Source organism: Natator depressus, chromosome 3, assembly GCF_965152275.1.
Source record: "Natator depressus isolate rNatDep1 chromosome 3, rNatDep2.hap1, whole genome shotgun sequence".
Classification (NCBI taxonomy): domain Eukaryota; kingdom Metazoa; phylum Chordata; order Testudines; family Cheloniidae; genus Natator; species Natator depressus.
In genome coordinates this window covers 12,220,682-12,241,817 of record NC_134236.1, presented here as the reverse complement: position 1 = coordinate 12,241,817, position 21,136 = coordinate 12,220,682, and the positions used below count along the sequence as shown (strand labels likewise).

The following is a 21,136-nucleotide window of genomic DNA, read 5'->3' as shown; positions in this document are numbered from 1 at the left end:
CCGAAGTGGCCTAGTGGCTGGGCTTCTGGAGAGTTGGGTTCAATTCCCTGGTTTGCTAGGTAATCTTGGGCAAATCCCTTCCTGGCTTTTGCCTCAGTTTCCCCAATTGTAAAAGGAGGATAATGGTACTAACCTCCTTCATAAAGTGCATTGAGATCTACAGATATAAAGTGCTCTACAAGGCCTAGATATTATTATTAATTATTAATTATTATTATTATGTATACCAAGCACTCACCATTCCCTTCCAATCCCTTCTTGAAGGGTATTTTTCCCTGAAGCCTGCCAGCGAGGATCTGCTGCTAGCAGGCATGCTTGCAAGCGCCCACCTTTGAACCTTCACCCCATGTATCAGATCTGCCCAAGTTAGACTTTCGGGTGGGCATCACGTCCCTTCATATTTTATGCCTCTGTAAAACGCCCGGGACACTTACAATGCTCTCTACACAACAACATACAATAATAACGGCCGTATTAACAAAGAGCATAATGGCATTAGAAGACCTGGGTTGAAATCCCAGCCCCATGGAAGTCAATAGGAATTTTGCCAGTGGAGCAGGATTTCACCCCTGGGATCTAATCTTGGTTCAGATACTTACTTGCTGTGTGATGCTGGGTCAATCACTTAATCCCTCTGTGCCTCAGTTTCCCCGTCTGTCAAGCGGAGGTGTTAACTATCTCACAGCAATGTTGGGAGACTAAATTCATTTATGTTTGCAAAGTGTTTTGAGATCCTCAGGCAGGAAGAATTAAGATGTGAATAAAAAATGGAGGTCATAGAATCATAGAATCATAGAATATCAGGGTTGGAAGGGACCTCAGGAGGTCATCTAGTCCAATCCCCTGCTCAAAGCAGGACCAATCCCCAATTAAATCATCCCAACCAGGGCTTTGTCAAGGCTGACCTTAAAAATATCTAAGGAAGGAGATTCCACCACCTCCCTAGATAATGCATTCCAGTGTTTCACCACCCTCCTAGTGAAAAAGTTTTTCCTAATATCCAACCTAAATCTCCCCCACTGCAACTTGAGACCATTACTCCTTGTTCTGTCATCTGCTACCACTGAGAACAGTCTAGAGCCATCCTCTTTGGAACCCCCTTTCAGGTAGTTGAAAGCAGCTATCAAATCTCCCCTCACTCTTCTCTTCTGTAGACTAAACAATCCCAGTTCCCTCAGCCTCTCCTCATAAGTCATGTGTTCCGGTCCCCTAATCTTTTTTGTTGCCCTCCGCTGGACACTTTCCAATTTTTCCACATCCTTCTTGTAGTGTGGGGCCCAAAACTGGACACAGTACTCCAGATGAGGCCTCACCAATGTCGAATAGGGGGAACGATCACGTCCCTCGATCTGCTGACAATGCCCCTACGTATACACCCCAAAATGCCATTAGCCTTCTTGGCAACAAGGGCACACTGTCGACAGCTCCCTTACCAGAGTACCCGGTGCATTTAACCTTACACCGCGCTGGTGAGGGAGGGAAGCGCTGCTCTCTCTGTTTTATAGGTGGCAAACAGAGAGACTTTGCCTTGTCAAATGGGGAACCTGCAGCCAAGCAGGGCAGTGAAACCGCGTCTCAGGAGTCCTAGGCCAGCACTCAAACCACTGGACCATCCTCCCTCTCCACAGCAGTCACCAAAACACCCTCCTGATGAAGAACAACAAAAAAGTCCTGCTCTTCCTCTCAAGAAATTTCGCGCCAGTAATTTAAGACTGAGATTTTCACAGGTGCCTAGAACTGTGCCTTTAAATCTCCTACACAGCTCTGAAAATCTCCACCTTCACGGTGCAGATGGCATACACCTGCTGGCACCCTATGTGCAGCCAACCTGGGTTCCACGCAACCAATCGATCCAGAGCACCAGGTCTGAGAAACGGCAGACAGCAACTCTGCACAACTCCAGTTCACTTCACGTGGATTGGCAAACCCACAATAAGCCAGTCCAGTACGATGGACCTAGCAACCAAGTTTTCAGTGTGTTGCTTGAGAAAGCCCTTGATAAGTACTAGGCAATGATGCATTGACAGGGACATTGCTGGAAGATGACTCCCACCATTGGCAATGCACAGGAGCCAGAGACCAAGAAATCTAATACGGTGCTGGACAGGCAAGCAGATCGGGTCAAATAAGTGGTGTGATTACTGAGCGGTGGGGTAGGAAAGGTATGGGAGAAACATGCAGGTTTATTTTCAAACACAAACTCCAGATCAGATACTTTTTATGCATCCACACTGAATGTTTTCAAAGCTACATCCAAATTATGTGATTTTTTTCCATTAGTTAATATAAATGATAATCTAATCCCCTCCCTCTTGGCACCCGACTATACGTAGAAACATGGCTGCCCTTCATTTCAGGGGGGTCAGGTGACCTCATAAACCTGAGTGAAGTCTTAAATCACTAGAACATTAAACTCAAATCAGACACACCCCTTGGGGAGGAGCCATCTTTAACACTGGACTGGACTGGGCGGGTTGGTGAATTTGCAACCCTGCCGTCTGCTGGATGGAATCAGAATTTCTCAAGCGGTAGAGCAGGGCAAACTGCTTGCAGCAAATAATTAAGTTGACAAGTTTTGCTCTCCCACCCCCACTTATTTGCGAATTATCCACACATAAACTTTGATTTTTTTCAAATGTGTTTGTTATCTGGACTGACAGTCACTTTATCTGAAAATATTTCTGCCCCGTGGGCTGTTTGCCAGCTGTTAGCTTCATCTATGCCTTGGACATTTATGGTGTACGATTAGTCTATTATGACCATTATTGTTATTTATTATTATCGTGGGAGTGCCCCAGTCATGAAGCAGGACCCGCTTGTGCAAGGCGCTGTACAAATACAGAACAAAGAGACACTCTGTAAATTGCCTAGCTGCTTTTTGACAACCCCACCCTTAAATTGTGATTTTCAAAGGAGGCTCCCTGCTCCCTTCAGTTCCTTTAAAAATCCCAGTCGTAATCCATCGATTGTAAAGAACTGGCTGGTGTGTTACATGCCACAGCTTTTTCTTGATTGGTATCAGCACTGCTCAGCAGTGTGTCATAAGCCCTGCTCTGTTAACAGCTACAGGAGATTCTCCTCTTAAATAGGGGGCTGTCCTGTGGGAGAAGGAGGAGATGAGTTCTCGCTGCTGTATGTATGCCATGTGAATGGCCCTGGTGTGCAGCAGAGAGGGGAAGGCAAAGAAACCTAGAGCGGGAGACATTTTCCCCCCTGACCTATACAAAGGGGGAGGTCATGCATTTCTCTCACAAAAGCTTAAGAGCAGTATGTGAAAGTGGGGAAGGGGAATGAAAGGGTTTAACCCTTCAGAGCACTAGCAACTTCCAAACTGCCAGACAAACAAAAGCTGAATGCTCAATGTGTTTTAAAGAGACAAGGCGGGGGAGGGAATATCTTTTTTTGGCGAGATAAACAAACTTTTGAGCTTACACAGCGCTCACACGCGAAAGCTGGTTTCTCTCCCCAACAGAAGTTGTTCCAATACAAGATTTGACCTCACCCGCCTTGTCTCTCTAATATCCTGGGACCAACATGGCTACCACAACGCTGCATGCCACAGTGTGTTTTAAAGACAGACACAGCACTTAGATACAAAGGCGAAAAGTGCTTTACAAGTGTAGGTAAATACAGAGCCTCAGCCTCCAAAGGGTTAAACTTTAACATTGCTAGAAAGGGATTAAAGTCAGCCTGACACCTGGCAGCCACTGCTCTTTACTCACGTAAACCCAGTGTTTAAATCCATCCCAAGGCATAGGACTTTGGTGAATCCGGGCTGAGATAGCTTCTGGCCATCCAGGTTCTCTTTCAGGCTCCGAGGCTACGGGCACATGTAAAACACTGCGGTGGCAGGGCTGCGGCTGCACCTCTGTAGCACTTCAGTGTAGACGCGCTCCACAATGACGGGCGGGGTTCTCCCGTCAGCGTCGTTAATCCACCTCCCTGAGAGGTAAGAGGTAAGAGTTCTTCCGTCAACCTGTCACTGTCTACACCGGGATCGGCATAGCGATGTCTCCCAGGGGGGTGGATTTTTCACACGCTGCAGAGATGTAGCTGTGCCAATGTAAGCTTCCATTGTAGACCAGCCCTGAGATTTGAAACAATCTTAGCACCTTTCCAATAAGAAAAGTGTAAACACAAAGGGGGGTTGTTGCTAGAAAAGCACATAACACTGTTTCATTGGCTAGTGTAGACAGGGCCAGATGGTGTCATAAGTCTGATAACAGAAACATGTTTTCACCCACATACCTCTCTACCTCCCTACCTAGTCGTTGAGAGCTCAGCCCCACTCAGGAGGTGCTCAGTAGCTCTCAGGATCTGGATCTGAACAAAGGGCTTTCAAAGCTCCTCCCATAGGCCCCCCATGACTGCTCTGTGGTCCCCGTGCAAGCAGCATAATCGGGGAACCAATAAGCAAAAGCTGTGCTCTTCAAACCACAGCTGGTAATTGTACTAAATAAGAATACCCTGGGGTGGCTCCCGAATTGCTTCATGCCAGGGAGTCTTCATACAAGAGCCATTGCCACATTCTGAAATACCCCGGCCTCCTGTTGTTTTTAATTACATCTCAAGCATCTGGTTTATTACATCTCAGACATCTTGGCCTGCCATCCCCGACGACAAGGGTAAGTGCCATCAACCCAGATGCTTTGTCAGCTGCACTGACTTCACTTCTCATGCACCCAGCCCTCCTTTTCTCCTTACCCCAGCGAGCTGAACCTGGGGGTATTTAGGACCCAGCCCAGTTCCTGCTCCCTTTCAGTCTCTTCAGGGTTATTACTTGGTAGGAGGTAGGGTCCAGGGCTCAGTGGTGTGAATGGGAGGGTGACAGAAAATCTGGACTGAAAAGCTCCAACTGGAATAGCTCGCCTGTATCCAGGCAACAGGCCTGACGCAACCACCGACAAAAAAATCCCTTAAAACACACACACACACACACACACACACACACACAGAAATTTCAGCAGCAAGACAGAGACAAGAGCGAGACAGAAACCTGATGGCTCCACTGACTGAGCTTTGCAAACCCCAAGTTGCAAACCAGAGGCAGAAGGAGTGACAGAGCAAGACAGCATGTCTCTGGCATAGTAATTGTGACTCAGCCCCCGGTAAGTTCGATTCCTTTATTTGCTTCCTAACGTGGGCCGTAGTAAACCATAGTGTCACCCAGACGATGGAGCGAAGCATCAATAAAAGAGGCACTAGCAGGAGGATTGATGAGATGGCCTCACGGGTCTTTTTTGTCTCTGGTAATATGGGCAAGGGTAAGACAGTGGTATCCGAGCCCGGGAACTGGGTGGAGGTCGAGTGGAGATCCCTTTGGTGGGAGCTGTCCATACTAACCCCAGCATAGTCCAGGAAAGGGCATTATCAGGTGTGCTCATGTGCTCCAGTGGGGCACCTTACTAGGGTGACCAGACAGCAAATGTGAAAAATCGAGATGGGGTTGGGGGGTAATAGGAGCCTATATAAGAAAAAGCCCCAAATATCGGGACTGTCCCTATAAAATCGGGACATCTGGTCACCCTACATCTTATGTCCCCGGGAATGCACACTTTTTATGGCTTGCCAAAATCCATTCAGGGACTACACTGGGCAGTGCTGTTGATTTGAATGAGCTTGTGGCAGCGTTTAGATCTGAGCAGAATTTGGCCCAAAGTGGCTGCTGCATCCCCCACTCCCCTCCCCCCCCCCAAAAAAAAAACCCCCATCAAGGACATTCAGTTAGACTCCCAGCTAGCCTGTACAGGAACGGATTCTCTTCTCAGTTACATGGCTGTAAACGGGATGTGTGTGGGGGGGGGAACTTGGCCAAAGTCAATAGAAAATCCCTAGACGGACACCGGTGGAACTGGGCAGAGTCTGGGCCATGTAAGGGAAAATCATCTGTGGCTCACAGCCCTGACCCTGTGCAAGTGAATGTTGGGGTGCTAGGTGTAGGCAGGATGGGCTGCCCTGGGGGATGGTGTTTTCAGGGTTAGTTATTGTCATTCCGTCTTTGAGTCAGACACAGAGTTAGAGCCTCAGCTGGAGCAAATCAGCTCCACCAGAACTCTGCTGATTTACGTCAGCTGAGGATATGGCCCATACAGTCTGTTCTAACAGTGGGAAAAAATCCAGAATTCCTGCAAAGCCTTTTCCACGGGCTTTGGGTTTCTTGAATCATAGCACAGCAGAACACCGCCAGTCCACGCACCGTATAATTGATACACACGTAAATTACTAAGGGGATCTCTAACTACTTCTCAGTAAAGATTCCAGAGCAGCAAGCACTCTTATTATTAAGACTTCCCTGCCCTTATGAAATATACAACAGTATATTTACTGTGATTACAACATTATTAACATGAATACAACTAAACTGCTCCTTTCCAGTAAATAAACCCTGGTCCACCTGGCGATGGGTTATCTTTGCTTTGTTTGCTCATGGAGTTGCTAATTTACAAAGTTCAGTGGAGCTCCCGGTTGTCAATAGAAGTTAGGGAGATTCTGCTGTAAGTACAGTCCAGTGATTTGTTTCTTTAAGTACCATAGTTTTAAAATGTGGTGTTGGATGGTGTTCGAAGAGTTAACATTTCTCATCTCTCTGCGAAAGCAGGGCTGCCTGCTAATGCACATTTAAATATTACCTCTTGTCCTGTGGTCATTATAAACCCATTTCGTAGCTGCGTTCTGCTCATAATCAACTCTCAGCCATCCGAGTTTTTCAAACATAGCAGAGAAACTGAGTCTAGGAAAGAGGAGCCTGACCCTGTGGTATTAGCAGACCTGCAAAAAGAAAAGGAGGACTAGTGGCACCTTAGAGACGAACCAATTTATTTGAGCATAAGCTTTCGTGAGCTACTGCTCACTTCATTGGATGCATTCCAGACCTGGAATCTTTCAGGGGCAGTTAGCTGTCAATTCATCTTTAAACAATCATGGATCGATTGACAATTTTGGTGAACGCCTGGTAAAGAAATGAATCAGCTGTGTGTTTGTATGGATCACATCAGAAGGCACGGAACTGGATGAGACAGAGAGTCTGGAACAATAGCTATGGCAGACAATGGATACTGACCCCCCTGTACCTGGTCTGTTTTAAAAGGAACTTGGAGCCCAATATTGCAAGCGGCGGGGAGCTGCCATGAGCTGCCTCCACTCCTGGAAACTTCAATGGATGTGCAGGGTGCTCAGCAGGTCACAGGATCAAGCCCTGAAAGGAGTAAAGAGCTTCTACAAGAAACCCCTCCCCAGGCTAAATTCCCTCCTGTATGTAAGGAGTTAACTCACTCCCCATGGCTCCCAGGGAGAGAAGTATTTTTCATTCATCCCAGAAGGAGACAGAACGCTTTATATTTACACAGGCCAACTGTCTTGCCGAAGGATCCCTAAGCACTTTGTTGCCTCTGTTCATACAGCCCCAGTGAAATGCAGCTGGTTCTGGAGTGAAGGGCAGCAGCCAGCGGAGAGGCAGGGAAGGGCACAAGCCCAGGTACCCTTGGGACCTTTGGCACCAGGCTGTGTCTGACCTATGTGCAGCTGGGCACAAGGAGCCTGCCCTCACCCCATTTGTGTCCTCAGGCGAGGATCACCATTCTTGCCCTTTGTGGAGCAGGGGCTGCTCCCTCCTGGCACTGCCAGGGCACAAACCATCCTAAAGCGGGCAGGGTGGGGGGGAGCAGTGTAGAGCAGGGCTCACGTCCACACTGCCCCTTTGCATTGAAGCACTCCGGGATGGATTCACAGCTTCCCAGATTTCAAGGCCAGAGGGGCCTGTTGTGATCATCCTAGACGCACCTCCTAGAGGATTCCACTGGGTAATTCCTGCCCCAAATGCGTTGCCTTGCTGGAGCATATCTCTGAGAACGCCATCCAATCCCCATGTAACGATCTCAGTGGGCCACGACCCTGGACAAGCGGTTCCAATGGCTAATTACTCTCCCTTCTTTGGGGGGGTAGGGTGAGAGTCCTACTGGGAGTCCCCACTGATGGTACAAGACTGTGGCCAAGGCCACAACCGAGCCCTTGGGACCAGCGTGTTCAAAAGAGCTCGGGGCCAGGCTTCCAAGTGCTCTGCACTCACCCTGGGGCCCAATTTTCAGTAGAGCTCAGCTCCTATTTAGGCAGCTACACAAGGGCCGGATTCGCAAAGTGCCTGGCATCCAGCAGTGCCTGTGTTTTCAGAAGGGATCTGCACCCAATGGGCTGGGCTCCCTGGGCTGTGTGGCTGCTTATTCTGTTGCCTGAGTGCTTTTGAAAATTCAGCCTTTAGGTCCAATCAGGGCAGTTACAGAACTCTGCTTCTCTTTCCCACAAGGGTACTGGTCAGACCCTGGCTGGGTTTGTGCATAACAGGAGGTGAGGACCAGCTGCAGTTGGCTGCGGATGCGCTCATACATAGGCAAAAAGCTGGAAACTGGGCTCCGAGGAAGAAGTCAGAATTAAACGCTTTGGGAGAAATCCAGGTTCCATTGAAATCAATAGCAAAACTTCAGTGGGCTAGGATTTCCCCTCCCCCCCACCCGCCCACAACTTGGGCTATGCACACCTGGGAAGTGTGGGGAATTATTTGAGGTTGACAAGGGGCGGGGGGGGAATAGCGTCTTTGCTTGTGGGGACCCTGCCTACCTCTGTGTTTATACAGTTGAGCCCTGATACTGACCACTGAGATTTGAAATTAGCCTGGAAAAAGTCCTATAAAATGTAGGGATCAAAACTTTCATTGATCCCCGCAGAGTGTGAGGCCAGGGGGAGCCACGGTTGCTCAGGATCAGGCCCAGCACTGATTCAGGAAGCTTGGGTGTACTGTATGCTCAGAGAGATGCTCGGGAAAATCCTAGTTTGTAATCTTTAGGGCCTCTCTGGGTGAACAGCCTTCCCCCGGAAGAAAGATGAGGAGACGCATAAGGAATTCACAAGGCAATGCTAGGTCGGTTGTACTGAATTCTCTCCGTCAGGGATGACTGGGGGATGCAGTGCTGCTGGCCGGGTGTGTTTGACAGGGCCGGTCCCCTCCCTTTTCCCTGAATCCCTTTTCATCACAGTTTTGCTCTTTTTCTGAAGTCTGGTGAATTGGTTTCATTTCCCCTGCAAACCAGCGAGCGATCGGTCAGCTGGTCCCCACGTCTCCCCTCTCTGGATCTTCCTGATCATTATTTGAGAGAAGCAACAAAGGAAAGGGCCAGGACGCATCGCCTAATTACAGGTACCAGGAGGTGAAAAAAGCTCAGCTCTTCCTACTCACCTCGCAGAGTCTGGGAACCAGACTGAGGGCCTGATCCAAAACCTGTTGAAATCAGTGGGAGTCTTTCCATTGACTTCATTTGCTTGCGACTGGAATGTAAAGGATGCAATTCAATGTGAGCCTAGGGTGGGAATATTCTCCCTCAGCTGCCAGGGCTACCATAGGAAAGACAATATGTTTATGAGCTGGGAGGAGTCCAGAGCAACCCATATGCAGCCAATGGCTGGTGCTGGAACATGGGACTGCACGATCAGGTTTTATTACCGTGAAGAAGGAACAATGGTGGGAACGCTGGTGATAACTCAGTGTTAACTATTTCACTGCTGTTCCAGTTAGCATCAGCAGCCAGCAGATGTGTTTATGTGTCATTGTATTAGTGGTGGCACTAGTGGCATTACAATCGTACCTCCAGGTTGGGACCCCATGGCGCTAGGCGCTGTACAAACACATCGTAAGAAACGGTCCTGAGCTGAAGAGCTGACAGACTAAACAGACAAAGGGCGAGAGGCAAGAAGTATGATCACAGACTTTTGGGGAAACAGCCAGACTTTAAAATTGTGATATTTGCGGTTCAGCAAAGTTATTTTAGCTCAGATGTGAGGCCTTGTATACCTCCCTCTCTGCCCTGTGCAGTTGCACTCATGGGGAGCTATGCCTGTCTGCACCTGCAGCGGTGATGCCCTCTGGGCACTAAGCCAGTACAGGTTCAAGAACTGGTCCCAGTAAAAAACGTAAAATTCTCTAAAACGGTCCCAAAGTGTTTTTTCTTGAACGTATTTGTTCCGTAACGAAACGGGTTCAGAATCAGCCGGTCTGCGTAAGCATGTGTCTGTAGCCTTGTCTACACTGGCAGTGGTGTGTAGGGTACGTGTAGCTACACGCCGCAGTGAAAAGCAGGCCGAGTCCACACTGCCTTGTGTCGCTATGCATGGCGGTGAAAGGCTCTGGTGGGGGGGGGGGAAGGGGGAGAGGCAGCGGGGAAAGGCTCTGGTGGGGGGGGTGGGAGGGGGAGAGGCAGCTGGGAAAGGCTCTGGCGGCAGGGAGAGCAGGACACGATACTGCTAAAAATAGCAACGTAGGCGGAGAAGGCGCTGCTTGGGGGTGTAGGGAGCCATGCCGGGTACATACCCTAAGGTTCTGGTGTGTCTGGACTCACCTAGGCAGTGTCACACCATATACACTGCTGTTTATACCCATGCTACGGGGGGCATGCAGTGTCTGGACTCTACATACTCACGTAAGTGTAGACATAGCCTGAGAGCATGTCGGAGGAATACATGATGATGGATAGTGGTCCTACAGTATAAAGGTTTGCTCCACAGTGACCTGCATAATGCATTCATGGCTTTGCTACCCATGAGTAACGCTGCCAGGTGAAACTCAATCCAATCAGTCCTTTAAGCTGTACCGCTGCATGTATTTATATCGTATTCCCTACACACCTACCCCCGATCCAACACATACTGAAGTCAATGGGAAAACTCCCAATCACATTGACGGACTTGGGATCAGGCCCACAGAGAGACTAGTCTTGAACACGGTTTTTTTCCTTCTTTATTCTTGAGACTGAAGGTTGTTCCAGGCTATTGAAGGACATTATGGAAATGGATCTGTGTGGCAGGGACATATGGCAAATGATACAGTAATAGATCAGACATTCACATGCTCTAATGTAATGCAGGGAGAGCAATCCTCCACAGAGCCCTGGGGATGGACATATGACCTAATAGGTCTTTTCAGTCTCTAACGTCCATTCTGCAAGGACTATTATTTATCCACCCGCTCTTTGTCCCACCAATGCTGCATATGTTTGGGGGTATAAGTGCACTGAGACAGATTCGTGCAACACAATTCCCAAAATGTGCGCCTATTGCTAACCCAAAGCCACCGAATTCTGATACCCCTTCCTCATGCGGAGGGAAATCTTCCTCCACAAGCAGCCCCATTGATTGGCCACTTGTGGAGTAAGGGACTATTCAACTCAAGAGTATCAGCATCCCATCCCTGACTGGAAACCACAGGCCAAAAGGGCGAGCCATTGTTCCCAGCATCGGTACCATCTGCACCCTGCCCACCGCGCACCTGTGATGCGGTTCCACCAAGAACCGGCTGGCATATGAATGCAGGGGGAAAGCTGCTTGTTAACGGTCACAGGGAGAGTGGAGCCAGCCTCCTGCCCTCTTCTAATCTCTATGGCAACGTTTGCGAGCTCCTCTCTGCCAGGCCCACAGCAAACTCACTGTCGTTTGTGCTGCGCAACCAGCCATTGCCTCCCGGCTCCCAGCAGATCAGCTGGTGACAGCAGCAAGCAATAGCTCTCCTCACCCTCCCCAAACATACCCAGGAAGTAAGTCACCCTAGAGAGAGCGAAGCAACTGCTTCCCCCTCCTTTGGCAGGAGATGAATCCGTATATTGTTCAACACAAACCTAAGGCTCAGGAGGGATAGAAAACTGCTCCCTTCAGGGCTCGATTCTGCCAGGTGCAGAGCACCCGGTGCTCGGAGCATCTTCAACAAGACCTGAGAAATTGACATCAGAGCTGGCTGGAAAATTTTCAGACAAACAGGTTGCCGCCGGAAACGGTCACGCCGCTTTGACAAAACTGAAAATTTTTTTCATGAGTGTCTGTGAAATTTCTTTTTGGAAAAAAAAAAAAGGGGGGGGGAGTTCCAAAAATGCCTCAGTGTCCCACTTCGACATTTGCAGAATGAAACGTTGGGGTGTTTCCCATCAAAACAACCTGCGGGTTAGAAATCGACTTTATGTTAAAAAAAGTTGGGGGAAAAAAAAGGAAACGTTTTGAATGTATCCAAATAAAAGGTTTGATTGAGCCAACGTGAATTTTCGTTCAGAATGTTGTTTCATGAACAACATTCACATTTTAGCTGTTTGTCCCTATTATTTATTTATTTTTGAATTTTCAGGGGTTTTTTTTGCCAGGCAGAAAATCTGTTTTCCAGCCACCTCTGCTCAATGCCTCTCAAGAGGTTGTAACAAAGGGACTGTCCTGCCTCCAGATGCTTATCATCTTCCACGTGGACTTGTCTTATATTTAGATTGCAAATGATTTGAATCAGGGATCATCTCTTTGTGACTGGTGCCCCCTTATCATCATGAGTACTCTGAAACTTGCCATACCTAGCCATTGGGACCCTATCCTGCAGCCCTTATGTAAGGCCGACAGACTTCAGTCATCGGCAGGCAGGATTGAACCGGGGACCTCTGGAGCTCAGTGCATGAGCCTCTACCGCGTGAGCTAAAAGCCAACTGGCTGCTAGCTAGGGTTGTAGAGCAGGCTCATTTTCTCTCCTTCCCTAAGGGCTTGTCTACACTGGCACTTTACAGCGCTGCAACTTTTGCGCTCAGGGGTGTGAAAAAACACCCCGCTGAGCGCAGCAAGTTTCAGCGCTGTAACGCGCCCGTGTAGACAGTGCAGCAGCGCTGGTAGCTACGCCCCTCACGGAGGTGGGTTTTTTAGAGCGCGGGGAGAGCTCTCTCCCAGTGCTCTGCTGCGACTACACAAGCCGGCAGCACTTTAACGTTGCCAGTGAAGATGTGCCCTAAGTGATCTCAGTGCCACTAGATGGGACACAATACCACACCCAGGAGGAGTGTGTGTTACACTTACTCACCTGAGGAGTCTCACTGACATCAATGGGAAGGTGCTACTCATGTAAGAAGAGAAGGGCTGCACTCAGGGATCCTGGCAAAGAATCACCTTGTGGTTAAAGCAAAGCACTAAAACCCAGGAGATCTGGGTTCAGTTCCCCGGCTCTCCTTGTGTGAGCTTGGCCAAGTCACTTGCTCTCAGTTCCTCATTTGCAAAATGGGACTAATAATCAGCCCTTTGTCTGTCTTCCAATTTAGATTCTGGGCTCTTCAGAGCAGTGATTGTCTGCACAGTATCCGGCATGATGGGGATCTCATCTCATTTCATGCCTCCAGGTGCTACTGCAATGCACATAATTAACATTGCTGCTGCCGGTGTGTCTAATTACCCCACCTCCCTGTATGCTGCCGGGGAGAAGCATGCCCACACCCCATTTTCCAGCTCTTGCGGCTGTAATTGGAAGCTCCTCTGCCTAACCTTCTTATCTGTACAATTAAAGTCAATACACCCACAAGAACCAGCAAGATATTTACATAACAGCCATAAATAACTGCGCCCTGTTCTATTGGTCACCCTCATCCTGCCTCCCCATCTACCCTCTGCATCCTGTAGCAGGGATTATGTCTTTGCTCTCCTGTCTGTACGCTGCTTTTTGGGTACAGTGTGAACCTGCAGAGGGCAGGGAATCAGCAGGCACAGAAGTGCCCAGCTGGCTTCTCCACTGATCCTACATATGTAACTCTGACACTCCTGGTTGGAGTTGTCGGCAGCAGGGATCAAAACGAGGACCTCTGGATTTTAATGCATGAGCTTCTACTGTCTCAACTAACTTGGCCAAGGCTATGGCAGGCTCATCAATTGCTAGTTGGCCTAGCTACCACTAGAGGGGGACAGAGAGCCACACCGAGCAGGCATGGCTTATCGATGGAGAGGCGGGAATTCAGCATACACAGGACAGGGTGAAAGGGGAGTAGGTGGGCCCCCTTAGCAGCAGCCCCTCCATTACATGAGTGTCCCTTGCTACTGGCCGTGACAGCTGTTCGCATGGAACTCCCATGGGTTTGGGGCCAGAAGTGCTGAGCACCCTCTGCTCCCATTGGCTTCAGTGGGCAGGCAGGACTCTCAGCGCCAGTGCAATGTTTTATTCCTCCAGCTGAGAGGCCCAGGTTCCCCATTCATTGTAAGCCATGCAGCAGAGATCAAAGTCCATTAGATGGACATCCACGAGCAGTCTCTTCTAACCCTATGATTCTATGCCTGTTCCCTGAAATTATTTTGCCTGGTGCTTTTGTGGAGATAACAGATACTTCCTCATGAATCCAAAGGCCTGGCTGGATCATGGCCAGAGGCGACGTAAGTTGTGGCTGGATCATCAGAGCTGCTTAGTGAGCAATGCCTCCCAACTCTGTAACCGCAGTTGCTAAGGGCAGAGTGTGGGTCCCCCGACTTCTCTGGAGTTTTGCTTCCGGCTGCCTTCAGAGGGGTGTCCCACGCCGCATCCACAGCATTTCCCTCCTGCATGGCCGTCCCTTTTTGGGGAGGCTTAGCCTCCCAATGTCTCCTATATGAGCCTCCCATGGGCCTGGGTCATGTTGCAACTCCTGCTATTGAGTGTATCAGTGGCCACAGAATGATTGTCCAGGTAACCCGGCCAGTGGCAGCTAAAATTTCCATCCTCGATGGTCCTCATGTGGAACAAGACCCATTAAGTTCTTCAGGGTAGGGAGCATCTTTTTTTCTGTGCTTGCCCTGTGCCTAGCACAATGGGGTCCTGGTCCACGACCGAGGCTTCTAGGCGCCACCACAATACAAACCATAAATCATCATAATCATTCAGATGGATTTTGCTTTTCTCACCAGGATCCAGCCTGGAAGTCTGGTTTACACACAGACTTACACCAGTTGAACTCAGTCAGGTTCCTAAAACCTACTTAGGTACTTTGGTGCAAATCTGCAGGAGGGAGAGACGGTGGAGGGGAGTCACTTATTTCAGAATAAAAGTAGCAAAAATTGACGTTGGTTAAAACAATTGACTGTAGCCTCTTTGATTCTGAAATCAGAGTGTCCCTACGTAGCCTCACACTGAAATCAGGTTTCAGAGTAACAGCCATGTTAGTCTGTATTCGCAAAAAGAAAAGGAGAAGACCTGGATTTGTGCTGGGAATGGCCCACCTTGATTATCATGCACATTGTAGGGAGAGTGGTCACTTTGGATAAGCTTCAGAGTAACAGCCGTGTTAGTCTGTATTCGTAAAAAGAAAAAAGAAAAGGAGTACTTGTGGCACCTTAGCGACTAACCAGTTTATTTGAGCATGAGCTTTCGTGAGCTACAGCTCACTTCATCAAATAAACTGGTTAGTCTCTAAGGTGCCACAAGTACTCCTTTTCTTTTTTCTTTTTGGATAAGCTATTACCAGCAGGAGAGTGAGTTTGTGTGTGTGTGTTTTGGGGGGGGGGGTAAGAAAACCTGGATTTGTGCTGGAAATGGCCCACCTTGATTTTCATACACATTGTAAGGAGAGTGGTCACTTTGGATAAGCTATTACCAGCAGGAGAGTGAGTTTGTGTGTGTGGTTTTTGGAAAAGGGCGGGGGGTGAGAAAACCTGGATTTGTGCTGGAAATGGCCCAACCTGATTATCATACACATTGTAAAGAGAGTGGTCACTTTGGATGGGCTATTACCAGCAGGAGAGTGAGTTTGTATCTGGGGGGGGCGGAGGGTGAGAAAACCTGGATTTGTGCTGGAAATGGCCCACCTTGATTATCATACACATTGTAAGGAGAGTGATCACTTTAGATAAGCTATTACCAGCAGGAGAGTGGGGTGGGAGGAGGTATTGTTTCATGGTCTCTGTGTATATAATGTCTTCTGCAGTTTCCACAGTATGCATCCGATGAAGTGAGCTGTAGCTCAGGAAAGCTTATGCTCAAATAAATTGGTTAGTCTCTAAGGTGCCACAAGTACTCCTTTTCTTTTTACACTGAAATCAGTTTACGTTCACATTGTTTGCTATTTGTGCATAGATCACCCCTATTTTTTATTGCTAATGATACCAGGCTAGCACATTGCAGCAGAGGTCAGTATCACTACCACTATTTTAAAGAGGGGCGAACGGAGGTGAAGTGCCTTGCTCAAGGTCGGGAATAGACGACTGGTCTCCTGGGGGCCAGTCCAGTGCACAGTCCACTAGGCAACTTGGAGAGCTCTTCGGTAAAGGAGCTATGTAAGTCCTTTCTTCGGGCCAGGGAAGTCTAGGGTTTTGCAGCTTGATATATAGAATAAAGAATAAATGAGTAGACTAACAAAGGCTATTAGAATCACTTGCTGCTCATTCAGAACAATACAGGGAAATAGCATAATGTACTGTCCATCTAACATAATGAAATGAAAGGGATACTTTGCTCTTTGCACATCACTCCATTTGATACAGAATATTAACCAAATCTCAGTTCTGTGTCCTTCTTTTTTCCTCCAAAAAATCCAACCCAATAAAATTAACCTGTTGATTCCTTGACGCTCGACCTCCCATGGTGCTGAATGCCCACTGAAGTCACTGGGAGCTAGCGGTGCAAAATGCCTTGCCAGGCGTAGTGCTCTACAGACAAATAAGACAAGGCGTGGGCCACGTCGCGTAAGCCACGGGGCAGCTGTCGGGTGGGGAAAGGGTTGATGTTAAAGTAGGTCATTTAAAATGCCGCTTCCATTATACAGCAGTGTAAAAGGCCATGGACTGCACTGTTTAATATGGAGTCATTCGTAGCTCAGCGCCTTCCACTTCCTTTCATCAGCCCCTGATTGACTCATAATGGCAATGTTATTATTACCTGTCAGCCAAATGGGCTTTGACAAAGCAAGTGGAAGGTTCCACATCCCCCAAATCCCTCCTCCCTCTGTGCTCTCGACATGAAGGCAAGAGGGAAGCTGAGTCATTCTACAGGATGGAAGCTTCTCCTGACATCTCTCCAGAGTTATATTAAGGACTTGAGCGCATCGCTTTCCTGCAGAGGTTCAGGAATTAGGTTGCAAATGACTAATTAATATCATTATCAAAACCATGTTAATGCAGTGTGTGAGTTAGCCTGCGGAACCCACTGCCACATGATATTACTGAGGCAAATGTGAAACTGACTTGGACAGTAAAAGCAGCTAGGGTAACAATATTCAAAGGCTAAAGCTGTCACTGTACAGTTAGAAACATAGGAATAGCCATGCTTACTGGAACAGATCAATGGCCCAACTACAGTAGATTACCATTTTGTTTTCAATAGTGACCAACGCCAGATGCTTCAGAGGAAGTATAAAACCCCCACGATGCATCTCATCGTGTAGTGCAATGCCATGGTTGGGAGCAGGGAATATCTTCCTGTTCCCAGTGGGCAATTAGCTTACACACTATGTCATGAGTATTGAAAGCACTTGAATATTGTTACCCTAGCTGCTTTTACTGCAGTTGCTATAGTTATCGGTTTCACAAATGTCCAAGTCTGTTTCAGAGTTTACTATTTTCTCAGTAATATCATGTGGCAGTGGGCTCCACAGGCTGAATCATGCATTGCAATAACATGATTTGTTTTCTTATCTGTTCTAAAAATCAGCCAAGTGAGTCTCCGCTCTCTTCATATTTCACGAAATGCCCTCTTCTTAACCCGTTGCAGGAACAGAAAACCAGAGCATTATCTGCTCATTGCAAAGGCCCATTGATTTCAATGGGCGCACAAGGAATGCTGGCTCGAGCCATACTCACTTATGGGCCAGGGAGGCCATCATGTGCCAGCAATGCCCCTCTGCCATGTACACTGGTCAAACTGGACAGTCTCTATGTAAAAGAATAAATGGACACAAATCAGACGTCAAGAAGTATAACATTCAAAAACCAGTCGGAGAACACTTCAGTCTCTTTGGTCACTCGATTACAGACCTAAAAGTTGCAATTCTTCAAAAAAAAAACTTCAAAAACAGACTCCAACGAGAGACTGCTGAATTGGAATTAATTTGCAAACTGGATACAATTAACTTAGACTTGAATAGAGACTGGGAGTGGATGGGTCATCACACAAAGTAAAACTATTTCCCCATGTTTATTCTCCCCCCCCCCCCCCCCACTGTTCCTCAGACGTTCTTGTCAACTGCTGGAAATGGCCCACATTGATTATCACTACAAATGTTTCCCCCCACCCCCATCCCCGCTCTCCTGCTGGTAATGGCTCACCTTACCTGATCACTCTCCTTACAGTGTGTATGGTAACACCCATTGTTTCATGTTCTCTATGTATATAAATCTCCCCACTGTATTTTCCACTGAATGCATCCAATGAAGTGAGCTGTAGCTCACGAAAGCTTTTGCTCAAATAAATTTGTTAGTCTTGAAGGTTCCACAAGTCCTCCTGTTCTTTTCACCTGTCAGCAGTAACCAAGCAAACCAAGTCATTCTCTCCAGGCAGAGCCTTTTCAATTATTCGCTATAAATAATGTGTACTAGTTACTGTTCCTTCTTACCTATACAACGGGTCGCATGTTGCCATGGATATTGGATATATATTATGCCGGAGCTGGAGTATATACCGTATCACACTGATGAAGTGCACAAGCTTAGAGGGTGGCATTGACTCCCGTGCAGAAGGCAGCGCAAAGGGCTGAACATAACTTAGGTCCCAGATTTCGGATATGATGGATCTCTGTTTATCCTAGCCAGAGGCTGGGAGCAAATTAGGGTTAGGGTTACGAAACTGGTTCTCTTAGAACTCCACACACTTTTTTACATGCTTATAACTTTCCGCATTAGCTTTCTGAGCCCCGGTGAATGTACCTCGGGGGGAAGCGGGAACAAGATCCCTTTTGTCAGCATTGAATTTGGAAAGGGTGGGAGTGATAAGACACTTTGCTGTTCAAAAGAAAAATCTATTTGCACATTTTGAGACAGGGCGGCCTGGGAGGTTTCACGGTGAAAATTGCCTATTTTCGCTTGGGGCGAGAGTGGCGACGGGTTCGAGGCTCGCAATGGCAGTGGTTTGTCTTTCAGTGCAGAAAAAATCCTGAGCCAGGGACCTGTGACAATGAGAGAAAGTGTCATTTCCCCACTGGGGAATACCAGTGCAGGGACAGGTGGTAAGGGTAGTTTCAGGATCCTATTGTACTAGCCACATACAGACACAGTGAGGGACAATCCCTGCTCTGAATAGTTTATGCAACCTAAATAGACAAGACAGACAAAAGAATCTGTACAGCACCGACCACAAAGGGGGCAGGGCAAGGCGCTACCATAATCCAAATAATTATAAGTATTTATATCCCCATTTCACACCTAGGGAACTGCATCGCAGAGGCCCACATCCTCAAAGGTAGATAGGCACCTCATTCTTGTTGATTTCAATGGGAGTTGGGTGTTTAGATACCTTTGAAGATCTCGACCGGAGAGAGTGACTTAACCAAGATCACACAGAGACTCTGTGGAAGAGCTGGCAGCTGGACCCAGATCGCCTACTGCCCTGCTTTAGCCACTAACTCACCCTTCCTCAGCAGCATGCATGGATCCTAACAGCCAGCCTCTGATGCTTCCATCAGACATCCAGACGAGCCGCAGTGAGAGCTGCGAGCTTGAATCGACTCTAGCTTTGCAGCCTCATCCTGCTCCCAAGGTAGCTCCCATGAATTTGGGGAGCAGGAACAAGCCTGTCGCTTGAATAGCTCTCCACCCACAGACCGTCTGTGTGTATATTATCAGCTTCCCAGTCGGTTTCCCTGCCGACACACAACGGTGGGGCAAACCTTGCTGCCTGCTGGTGTTTATTTTAAATTGAATCTTCGCTGAAAAGATTTGCGAGGAGTAATTGTGGTCTTAATTTCAAAATTACAGGGGCCCTCGTGGGCATGAATAGCAGGCAGAAGAATGACTGAATCACTCAGATTACAACATTTAGTGTATTCAGCTAGAAGGCTGGATATCCACTGGCAGTTCTTTCTGGGCATGCTACCAACCCAGCAGTACGTATTTTTGTTTTGTGTTTTTAGTCCTTTGGATCTATTCCTAGCTCAGCCACAGACCTAGCGCATGACCTTGAGAAAGTCACTTAACTTATCTGGGCCTAACATCACCCCATTCCATGTAACAATAGTAGTGCTTAGATCTCACATGTCAGCCTCATTTATCTCCATTTTACAGATGGGTAAGCTGAGGCACAAACAGGGGAAGTGATATGGCTACAGGGAGTCAGTGAGAATAGAACCCACATCTTAATCCACTGCCATCTCAGCTGACTAATAAAACTGGCCTACCTCAGAGCAGTGATGTCTGTAAAACATGCTAATAGCCTAACGTGAAAGGTGCCAGCGGTGCAGGGTTAGTCTCAGACGAAGAGGTGTGTGAGCAGAGTGGAGGTATGTGAAATTTCAAAGTTTAAAGGTTTGTTCCCAATACTGTTCTATTCTACAGCTGCCCTTATACCGTGCCCATCACCGTACGTTCATTAAGCGACGTGATTAATACCTGTCATGTGTTGTTTGCTCTCTCCGCCTCCTCCCAAGGGGAGAAGAGGGTGCAGTGGAGTGTTTTGTTTTGGTAGGGTTTTAGGTCTTGTTCTGTTTTTCAGTATACAGATTGCTCTGTGTTTATGTCAGAGAAGACAAGGAGCCCACAACCCCAGGTCCAAACACACTGAACTTTGGAAAGATTTGGGGTCTGAATCCCAGTCTGGATATTTATGTCACAGTCACCCCTTTTATCTATAACAGGCCAAACTCTGTCCCCTCCTCCCGATCTTCGGCAATGAGGAGATAGATCTGAATATTATGGCTTGGGACCAAAAGTTCAAATGCTTGAACAGACCTAATCATAGAATCATAGAATCATAGAATATCAGGGTTGGAAGGGACCCCAGAAGGTCATCTAGTCCAACCCCCTGCTCAAAGCAGGACCAATTCCCAGTTAAATCATCCCAGCCAGGGCTTTGTCAAGCCTGACCTTAAAAACCTCTAAGGAAGGAGATTCTACCACCTCCCTAGGTAACGCATTCCAGTGTTTCACCACCCTCTTAGTGAAAAAGTTTTTCCTAATATCCAATCTAAACCTCCCCCATTGCAACTTGAGACCATTACTCCTCGTTCTGTCATCTGCTACCATTGAGAACAGTCTAGAGCCATCCTCTTTGGAACCCCCTTTCAGGTAGTTGAAAGCAGCTATCAAATCCCCCCTCATTCTTCTCTTCTGCAGACTAAACAATCCCAGCTCCCTCAGCCTCTCTTCATAAGTCATGTGCTCTAGACCCCTAATCATTTTTGTTGCCCTTCGCTGGACTCTCTCC

At 47.8% G+C, this 21,136-nt stretch overlaps 2 protein-coding genes across 3 annotated transcripts in view; one reads left to right on the top strand and one right to left on the bottom strand.

The window, feature by feature from the left end:
- Positions 1 to 3,917, bottom strand: part of BLK (BLK proto-oncogene, Src family tyrosine kinase) — a 91,525-nt gene extending 87,608 nt beyond the window's left edge. The window contains exon 1 of the mRNA XM_074947429.1: positions 3,723 to 3,917. Within this exon, the coding sequence (XP_074803530.1) occupies positions 3,723 to 3,745 (23 nt within the window). The 5' untranslated portion in view covers positions 3,746 to 3,917. The remainder of the gene's footprint in view (positions 1 to 3,722) is intronic.
- An 873-nt stretch (positions 3,918 to 4,790) lies between these two features.
- The window catches only part of FAM167A (family with sequence similarity 167 member A), a 31,044-nt gene continuing 14,698 nt past the window's right edge, over positions 4,791 to 21,136 (top strand). For both annotated transcript variants that reach the window (XM_074947432.1, XM_074947431.1), the window contains exon 1: positions 4,791 to 5,108. The gene's annotated coding sequence lies outside the window, so the exon portion shown is untranslated. The remainder of the gene's footprint in view (positions 5,109 to 21,136) is intronic.